The sequence below is a fragment of the Etheostoma spectabile genome, chromosome 22 (genome assembly GCF_008692095.1).
Source record: "Etheostoma spectabile isolate EspeVRDwgs_2016 chromosome 22, UIUC_Espe_1.0, whole genome shotgun sequence".
Classification (NCBI taxonomy): Eukaryota; Metazoa; Chordata; class Actinopteri; order Perciformes; family Percidae; genus Etheostoma; species Etheostoma spectabile.
The window spans coordinates 6,633,776-6,643,860 of record NC_045754.1 but is presented as its reverse complement, the minus strand read 5'-3'; the positions used below and the strand labels follow the sequence as shown (position 1 = coordinate 6,643,860).

The window sequence follows — 10,085 nt, the reverse complement described above, 5'->3', positions numbered from 1 at the left end:
GGGGGAAAAGAGCAGCTTCCAAAACTGCATTATCCCCACCAAACATTATTATGCATAAGTCCATTATCTGGTTACAGCAACGCGTAAAAAGCAGCACCCCACATTAACATTCACATGTACCGGAGTGAGGAGCGCTGAAATAAATATCTGACGACCTGCATACCAAAAGGTTATCAAATTGAGATAATCTCTCCCATGTTGATGAGAGGCTTTTGGAGGAAGAGGATTCCCGTATGAAAGCCACCCACCCATTTTATTAAAGCCACGCACTGAATTTTACCTCTTGGCATTTAAAAGTTTTGTGAAAGTTGATTTGCTCAAGAGCTTTTCCAGAAATACTACAGAATACATCAGGGTGAATGCGGCATCGCCATGAACTAAAGCTTCTGTAGAGGTAGCTCTCCACTGATGTGAAATGTTGTTTATTCCTAAAGAGGAGCTTGTTTCCCCTCGTTGCTTCAGCCTCAGTCAGACTGTTTGGGGATGTGAGGACTGCATAAGCTTCTCCAGGGGCTGAAGAAAGTTTGGAGACATTTTCCATCAGCTGTGTAGTTAGATATAAATGATTGTTTCTCAGCCTCGAAATAATGTGGTGAACTCAGTAATGTGTGATTAAAAAACCAACACAAGATGCTAGCTGTAATCATTCCTCTTGTTAATGGAGGCCAATGTCTTCATAGCATGAATTCAGAGGAAGACAGAGACAAACTGTCCTCATTCTGTGAAAAAACATGTCTCACTGTAAAAGCACAAAAGTCCCTCCCAGACAATTTCTGTCTTAAAAAAACTTGCACACTTGCAAATTCGGTACTAAAAACACAGTTATGTTAGAAGATAACCTGATTTGTCTAAGCTGGATTGCTTAGGATTCAAATTAGCTTCAGATAAACTTGAATATATTCTTGCACAAACTGCAAAATATGTCCTTTATCACTTACATTGGGAAGGGATCTCTTAATGGATGGCCAGTATGAACAGGATGATTACAGCAAGAAATATGAGCGCCTGACTGTGTCTAAGACTGGAAAAAATGTGATCCAACGTTCAAGACCCTTCAGCAAAGATACAGGTCCAAACTGGTCATTACACATGTCCTATATAGCCAAGAAAGGCTTTTTAGTCTGCTTGTTCCTGCTCCTGTGAGTGCCTGAAGAGTAAAGTTTCCAACCTCTTCATTCTGCAAAAGCTCCCGTGTTTTTAATAGTGTGCCCATTTACCTTGTAGGCACATCGTTGTTCTTTTGAATTGTACATTATTTCTACTTATTTTACATAGTCAATCTATTGCATGGAGCTATTTCAATTTAAAGTCTCTTCAAAGCCCCTATGATCAAAATACACTCTAATGCAGGCACGTTTCTGTGAAAAGATTGGCTCCTAATTAAATGCAATGGCTTAAAGGGGCACCTGCTGATTCCACACTAAAATCTGCACACAGGAAAACATTATAAGCTGTAGCCTAATGGAGGCTCCCATCCACTGTATAAATAGGAATACCAAGCAGGCAACACACTGTAAGTCAGCAGTTGTGCCAAATGGAGCATATTATTAAGACAACAAAAAAGGGCAGCTCCTCGACGTGGCTTGAAAATGATCTTTAATGCACACCTTTTTAATTCACACATCATTTAGTTAAGGTTGTGGTTTGTGTCTCTTTGCCTAAGCCCCCGTGGGAAAAGCTGGTGCAACAACAAATGGATGTCAGACGATCTATAGGTCAGAGTTAACCTTGGAAGTGACAGGGTGGCTCAATTTAAGAGGCGAACCTGAGTCTCAGATGTCCTTTACCTTTCATTGTGGATCAGCGCTGTCCACACACTGACTGCCGCATTTCCACGCTAACTGATGGTCCAGTGATAGATTCTGTCAACAGGCTCATTTAAAGGGGAGAGTGATGTCCTGGAACCAGAAGACTAGAGGTCTCGGATCCCTAAGAACTGCCATGGTCTGTCCATCAGCAGCCAGGCATCCTGATGAAGTATCCTTGAGCAAGACGGTGAAAGCTGACCTGCTCATGTCTTCCATCATTAAAAATATATCCAACTGTCCGATGTGATATAATACTTACTCAAATATAACCTCAATTGTGTGTGACATTGACAAAACCCAAGTGCATCTTGGCTGTGTTTTATAATAATAATAATAATAATGATACACCATGGATAGATGAAAACACTGTGTTGTGACATTTATATTAAAGGCCCTGATTGGGTTAGTAATGTTTAAAATGGGGCCATGATGATAATTTTTATAATTTTTATCATTTATATATATATATATATATATATATATTATTGCAATTTATAAAAAAATATTGCATTTCACAAGAAATCCCCAATGAAAGTTCATTCTACAAATATGCACAGCTTTCTATGTCCACCCAGCACCCACCCTCCAACCTATGGCACATGTGATGCTAAAAGCAAACACACACACAGACACACACACACACACACACACACACACACACACACACACACACACACACATATACTATTACTAATACTTTAACATATAAATGTACCCACATACATTTAAACAATAGAAAAAAAAGAAAACTATATAAATACACTTATATACATACACACACACACACATATACATACAAACGTACATACATACATAATTGATTTGTTTGCGGTCATGAACCTTTTCATTAAATTGTCACGTATCTTTAGGCCAAATGAATAAGAATACGATTTTTTATAAGATTTTAACCCATCCTAATCGCTAGGAGCGCTGGGCGGCTGCACACAGCGTCCGGCAGCAACCTGGGGTTCAGTGTCGTGCTCAAGGGTCCTTAGACGTGGCCGAATCGTCAGTCTTGTGGTTGAGGGCCGACCTTCTCTATTTTGAGCCACTGCCATCCACAATTTCAGTTACTTAAATATGAAATACACAAACTAAGTTAACAGTTTGGTTCATGGGTCTGTAACTGAGGGATGATTGGACATGGCAGTTCACATTCAGATATCTGTTGTTATCACATGAAAGGCGCTACAATGAATTAATTTATCAGATGCCAACAGTGAAAATTGAATGGTTGACTCATTTAGTGTGGTGTCGGACATTATGGTGGGCTACTGTGGTTCCTGAAATGAGTCCTCTAAATGAATGGCCCGATTAACCTGTCTGGGGGCAAAAACTAGTGTTTGTCTCCAGGTCCTCAAGTACATAGCACACCAAGAAAGGCGTGTTCATTCCAGAGACCCAGAGTATAACCGACGCTCCTACCCTGGAATACTACCTGGCCCTAGGTTTTCTATATGTCAGTTTGGGGTAATTTGATGAAACAAAGAACCACGTGAACACAATTTTTTACAAAAATAATTAAAGGTCGCTCTACACCATGGGACTCATTTTAGTTCATGGGCCACATACCCCTAATTCGATCTCAAGTGGGCCAGACCAGTAAACCACTTCAGAAAAAAAACAGAAATTTTATCTGCCACTGAGTTTTTTTGTCAGCTTGATGTTGGCAAATGCAAGGTACTTCTACTATGAAAGAGTTCTAAAGCCATTGTATAAAAAAACATTATTTTACAGACCTGGAAGAAAGGGGTATTATTCTGAGAAAAAACTCAGATAAAATTAAATTTCTAAGATTAAAGTTGTAAATTTACGGAAAAAGAACTCAGATATTCTCTGAGATTAAAGTGGTGAATTTGGAAATTTGAATAAATTACTTCTTTGCACTTTACACACTTTTTAAAGTCATCCAGCGGGCCTGATTGGACCCTTTTGGCGGGCCGGTTCAGGCCCACGGACCGTATGTTTGACATTCCTGCTCCACACGAAAAGGCCCAGTTCATTCTGCACTTGTGACATTGTTCTAGTGCTGCAAATTCCCACACAAATGTGAATCAAATGACCAAAACATTGACAGGATGAAGACACAGGAGCCCAACACTTACATTTTGAAGTTTCAGGCAACTACTTGATAAACCAAAGAGACGGAGGCTGTTTTCAGTGGTAGTACAACATCAAGATTTATGTTGGTATTGCTTGTTTGGACGGTTGGCTATATGATTTATATTTTATTTGTTCTGGGTTGCGTGAAGGTAAATATATAACAGAATAGGTCTTTTGATAATTTATCATTGTGTTGGACGTACATTGTATGGAATGTAATCGACAGACGGTTTATGGATTGAAGCAAAAACATAACAAACGATACTTCCTGGAGGGCGCAAGGGGCCACTGCACGGTGCGATGAATATGAAAATGATTGAAATCATATGCTGTGGCCTTCACAGCTACCAGAACCCAAACCAACTGAACGCCTGCTGTATGGGATGTGTTCCACAGCGCTCTATTGTCATCATCAAAACATCACATGAGGAAATATCTTTTGGGGAAGTGGTGTTCCAGAGACATGGTGAATCTATGCGAAGGAGCGGGTTTTTTTAGAGTCATCGTGGCCTAAGTCACTTTCTGTCTGTTTTTTTCTTTAATTTAACACACATCTGTGTGCAAATGCATTTCAATGAGCCAAGTCAACTGCAGCCCTTTCTGAAATTGAGTGACAGCAACTTTGTCACAGCTCAGCAGCACCCCGGCCAGCTATTTGTCACCCTCCATTGGAAGCTTGCCCTTGTAACATTCATTTGTTATTTTTTAATTGAAACTAAACTATAGTCACTTCCCCGCCCTGAGATATTGATTGTAATTGTCGCAAATGATTTGTCACTCGTAATCCTTGGTGTCAGTCATCCTATTTGAAATGTTTGAGGTCACTGTGTTGCTATTGGACCGCTTTATGAAGAGGGAGATCAACCTGCAGTTAGTTTTTTTATTTGATCAGAAAGAAGGAAAATTGCAGAGTAGAAGCTCATGGGCTGAGCATGCAGTAGAGTGTTGCTTTTCATAAACAGAAAATTGCTCAGTGTAGTATTATGTATTTTTCTCATGATGTATGATTATTGTGTAACTTGCAGTCCCTCCTGCTGTTTTCTGCTCTTGGTGGGAGAGCAGTGTTGAAAGGCTCCTTCCTCAGCACTAGGCTTTCAGATGCGATGCGCCTGCGCAATTGCTGCGCAAACACACCCACGCGGCTCCGCCAGTGTGAGCAGGTGAGTGTTCTGTTCTCAAATCAGACTAGAAGTGCGTGTGTACAAATAAATGAATGTGTTCAGATACAGTAAGCGGAGTTAAAAGCGTCTTGCTCCGGTGGGAAAGTTCTCATCGGATTTACATTTGACTCCGTGACCAATCGGCAGGACTTTGCGTAGACCAACAAACAAGAGATCTCGGTAAATCCTCTGGACTACATCTGAGACAACAATAAACCATTTAACGCGTCTCCCAGTATCAAACAGGCTCTTTGCAAGAAGATCACGAGAAGCGACAGCGAGGACGATTCCAGCAAGTCAGGTTAAACAAACATTCACCAGTTGTACGTGCTCGCCTTCTTGAATTCAAGTCCAACTTTGTTTGAGGAAACCGACTTTACTTTATGTGCTTCTTTCCCCCTCCGCAGAAGTTGTCGCCATGAACCAAACGGCAGGAGCCACAAATGCGTATCGCAGGTGCTCCAAGGCTGGAAAGGTAAGAAAGTGTAATTCAGAGAAGTTAAATGATTTGGAGCTGCTTCCGTGCGCGCAGACAGGCTGTGGCTCCTGGGGAAGCATGGCAGTGATGCTGGATGTTTGCAACGCTTAGGAGACGCTTTGGAAGACGCTGCTTTCTGCTTTGGTTGGGTTATTGCGCGTCTGTGCGCTTTGGAGAGGTTGTACTAGTCTGTCCCGGGTACAGATTGTTGGCTGAAAAAATCATCTTATTAACAGTGAAAGATGTTAGTGGGAAGTTTACAGGCACATTGGAAGCTTTTGTGCAAGACAACTCCATTGTGTTCTCCTCACTGCAAAATAGATGATCATTTTTTTCTCATCAATGAATTATGATGCGTAAAACAGTTGCACTTGCATATCATTTTGTGCTCAGACCTCCTCATTTGTTACTTAATGGTTATCTGCTGTATACTGAGATCCAAGATGATGACATTGTACTACAACGCCACTGTTTTACCAAGCTATAACACACATTATTGGCTGGATGCTGCTGCTGTGTGATGGTCAACAGGGAGAAGAGGGAGCTGAGGATGAGAGTGGATGTGGAATGAAGGCAAGGTTGGGGGAAGAAAAGCTGGAGAATGTGGGAGGAAAGACAGTGACAAAGGAACTGTGTGTGTGTGTGTGTGTGTGTGTGTGTCAGTGTGTCACACATCTGGCTCTGACAACAGCACCATCAGTGGAGATGATGAAGTATGAATGCTTTTTATCACCAGCAGCTTTGACACATGGAATATCAACAGCAGATTTCCCAGTGTTTCCAAATGTTGATTTTGGCGTTATAATTATTTGTCATTGATGGTATTGATGTGTTTACAATGATCTGCTAAATGTTGTTAACACACTGAACTCTGGAACGGGAGGTTTTGATCCCATTCTAAAGTAATTTCCAACTAGTGGTGTGTGTGTGTGTGTGTGTGTGTGTGTGTGTGTGTGTGTGTGTGTGTGTGAATCAGGATTTTATTGAGAAAAAAAACTCAGATTACGTGTTGCAATTGATGAGATGATGATGATGCAGAGAAGTGTAACCGCAAGCTAAAAGTAACGAATGTAGTCCAAATAGTTTGGGGGGGGGGGGAATGGATAAATAGTTATGTAAAATGGCTTAAATAGTATGCTTAAATTAAACATGATGAAAAGTAAAGAAGAAAGAATTGAAATCACTTGGTAATGATATCTAAAAGCAATGGATAAATGGCTAAAATAGGCCATGCTATAAGTAATGAACTCACTGTTCAAATAGTTGACAAAAAGTAATGATAAACTGGTTGAATTAGACACACAAAAGTAGGAGAAATGTGAAATCCAGCATCTGCACTCCAAATGCAAACTTGACCAAACTGACCTGAACAGTTCAAACGCCAGTTCAATTATATGAAAAAAAAAATATTGTAGTATTCACTTTTTTATATCCTCAATAGTAGTGTTCCAGTGGATAACATCCAGTAATCAGTGCATATTAACACATTTGGAGCATAATGGCAGATGAGTTGATCTGACTGCTGTGGGGGAGCAGGAATCTCCCTGTCAGAAATTTCTATTCTCACTGTTGCTGTTGACTTACATATTTACCAATCTTTGTGCTTTCACTCACTGATTGTTCTAATTATAAGGTGTTTCATCTCCTCTTGCACATAAGATTTGAGAGAAAACAAATTCAGATAAGTACCTCTCCAGAATCATTTGTTACCGGACAGCGGTGTCCATTTCGTTATCTGGCAGGTTCGTCAAATAGTTGTTGTTTTGTTATTCGTGCCTGTTTAAAGCTTTGGTGCAGCTAAGAAGTGTCTCTCTCTCTCTCTCTCTCTCTCTCTCTCTCTCTCTCTCTCTCTCTCTCTCTCTCTCTCTCTCTCTCTGTGGAGGGTTTCTATTTCCAGTCATGTTGACAGTCTGCCACAGAGATGTTTCAGCGTGGATTACTATCACTCTGATTAGGTCTGCATGTGTTCTGCAGCCCTCCCAGCAGGATAAGCCCCACATGCCCATGGTCATCAGCTTGTGACAAGCTTTGACAGGTTTGTAAACACCTGAAATGAGAGGAGAGCAGCAACAGGGCTGTGTCGTGAGACTATTTGAGAATTCCATCTACTGCAATTTCTGCACTTTGTCTTATTTTGTATGACTGACCCTGAAACATTAAAAATTAGACTTTATAGAAGTGATTGCCCATGGACCCATGTGGTTCTTTGGTGTATTTTTGTCATTCCCATAGCTAACTAGCTAAACGAAGTGCAGCTTTGAAGGTGTTTTTTTTTAAATAATCCGTTTAGCTGCAACACCAATAGTATTTTTTTTGTCTTGTATTTTGTCTCTTATCACAGATCAGCAGCTTGTTTTCAACACTCAGGGAGAATTGAAGAGTGAGTTTATCCACTGACAGTAGCCTCTAAAGACCATAATGCAATGCAGTGCAGTGACATCTTGGAGCTTTGTGATGGCAACATAGCTTCTCTTCCAGTTGCTTTTGTAGTTAGTCAACCATCACACTCTTTCCCGTTGTTCCCACTATTCACATTGTCGCTGTATCTACCTACACAAATACATAACGGAGAGGGAGTCCTCCTTCTGGGAGTTGTCCATAGGCCTTCTGGGAAATGTAGGAAGTCGGTAGCTGTAGTAGACATGAGGTAGTTTGAAAGAGCAGTGGAACACATCAAAATTAAACTTTATTTCACAATAAATTAACTAATTAATGCTATTTAGGAAAATTGCAATTATAAGTTTTCAGACATACCAAACATTCTGTTTGGTATGTTCATTCAACCGTTAGTTACAGCGCTAAAATGTGTAAAGCTGTAAAGTGTAAGAATATCTATGGGGATGGAATTTTCTATTAGTTTCAGTAGAACAAACATGTTGCCTCTTATAGTTTTGATCGGGTGATATTTTGCTCTTCTAGGTTGTATTGCTTAGATTGATATAAAAGTTCATATTAAACATAGTCAGAGCAACCTATATGCAGCATAAAAAGAAAGCAAGTAACAGCAGTTTATGTCTAGATTAGCTGTATAGTGAGGGTCACAGTGCAGGATAAATTACAGAATTATGCAAAAGCAGCGTTGTTGATTTGTAATGTCATTTGTAAATTGAAAACAGGCATGTCATACTCCACTAATGCCCAATTACCTCCCACTTAACTGATTGTTCTGGCAGAGCAGAATGAGGAGGGGAACATGTTGTATTTCTTGTATGTGATAAAATGGTGTCCAGACATAAAACATCCACTAGAGGGCAGTGTGATACTGCAGTACATGTCCCTGTAAGGGAGTGTCACTCCATGATGTGCCGCCAAAATCCTTTTATTGTCTCTCCATTGGTTGAGTTTGATTAACCCCAGTGGTGTAGTATTGCAGTGTGCACAGTATATGTGTCAGAATCGGCCTTTGGGGAAGGGGGGGCGGTTTCATAGAGGGGGTCCGGGTGTCCTCGCCCAGGGAAGTTTTGAGCATCAACTACTTCATTTCCTGTATTCAGATATACTTGTATGCGCCAATTTATGGTGGAAATACCTTTTTTATTTAGCTTATGTAAAAGTGCAACACAGATGACAATTATTGCGTTTCATTGGTTATTTTTAAGTAGGTATATGGAAATCCTGTAGCTGTCTTAGAGTATACTGCGTATACCTTCATATCACGTAGACTACACCAGTGATTCACCATGTGTATCAGTCTTGATGGTATGCCCTAGTTCCACTATTGGCTTGATTTGCTACAGCTAGGATTGGTGCAGATTTTTAAGGGTCCCTTTGCTCTGAGATCAAGTCGAAGCTTAACTTACTTTTGACTCTGTAGTTCATGTTGCTCCTTTTCTTTTGTCTTGGCTCTATTACAGCCGGCTCGTCTGATCATCTTGGTCGCTGACAGCCCTGCAGTGCAGTGTGCAGCACTCTAAAATCCCAATTAGCTCCCCCAGGTTCAGAACCATTTGCATCTTTGCTAATCTCTGCAACTACAAAGACCAGAAAAGCTCCAAATTCTTCTGATTATAGTTTCATAATGAGAATATGAAAGTTTAATTTGTGTGACTCAGTTGAGACACAGAGGAAAACCAACTAAATTGCCGATCCCATGCAATGAATACAGTATGCATGGACTGCTGCTGCCCGAATATAAAATCAGTTAAAACTATTGGACTTGTGTGCCGTCAAATAATTGGAAGTTCGCTGAGGTTTATTTGTCTATATCAGTACCACATTGGATATTTTTTTTTTTGAACTAAAACTCATTTGTTTCTGCAGTTATTGAGCTTACATCAGAATACAAATAACCATGGAATCCAGTTATTCAAGTGCGAAAACGGATATTTCAAGGAACACGGGAGCTAAGCTGAGAGGTATTTGGATTGAGGGTAGACTTCTTAATTACCGCGGCTTTGTTGGCCAGCAACAGGGCAAACACCGGCATGAATGTGCCAAGTATTGATCCCTACTCTCATTACTCTGCAGGCCCATTGTAATGCACGGTTATCACTCCAACTTCCTCGCTGAAGTCTATGGCAATGATCATTGATTTTT

At 40.4% G+C, this 10,085-nt stretch overlaps 1 protein-coding gene across 1 annotated transcript in view; it reads left to right on the top strand.

The window, feature by feature from the left end:
- Positions 1-5,045: 5,045 nt before the first annotated feature.
- The window catches only part of dpp6a (dipeptidyl-peptidase 6a), a 238,896-nt gene continuing 233,856 nt past the window's right edge, over positions 5,046-10,085 (top strand). The window contains exons 1-2 of the mRNA XM_032503432.1: positions 5,046-5,372; positions 5,479-5,546. Of these exons, the coding sequence (XP_032359323.1) occupies positions 5,490-5,546 (57 nt within the window). The 5' untranslated portion in view covers positions 5,046-5,372; positions 5,479-5,489. The remainder of the gene's footprint in view (positions 5,373-5,478; positions 5,547-10,085) is intronic.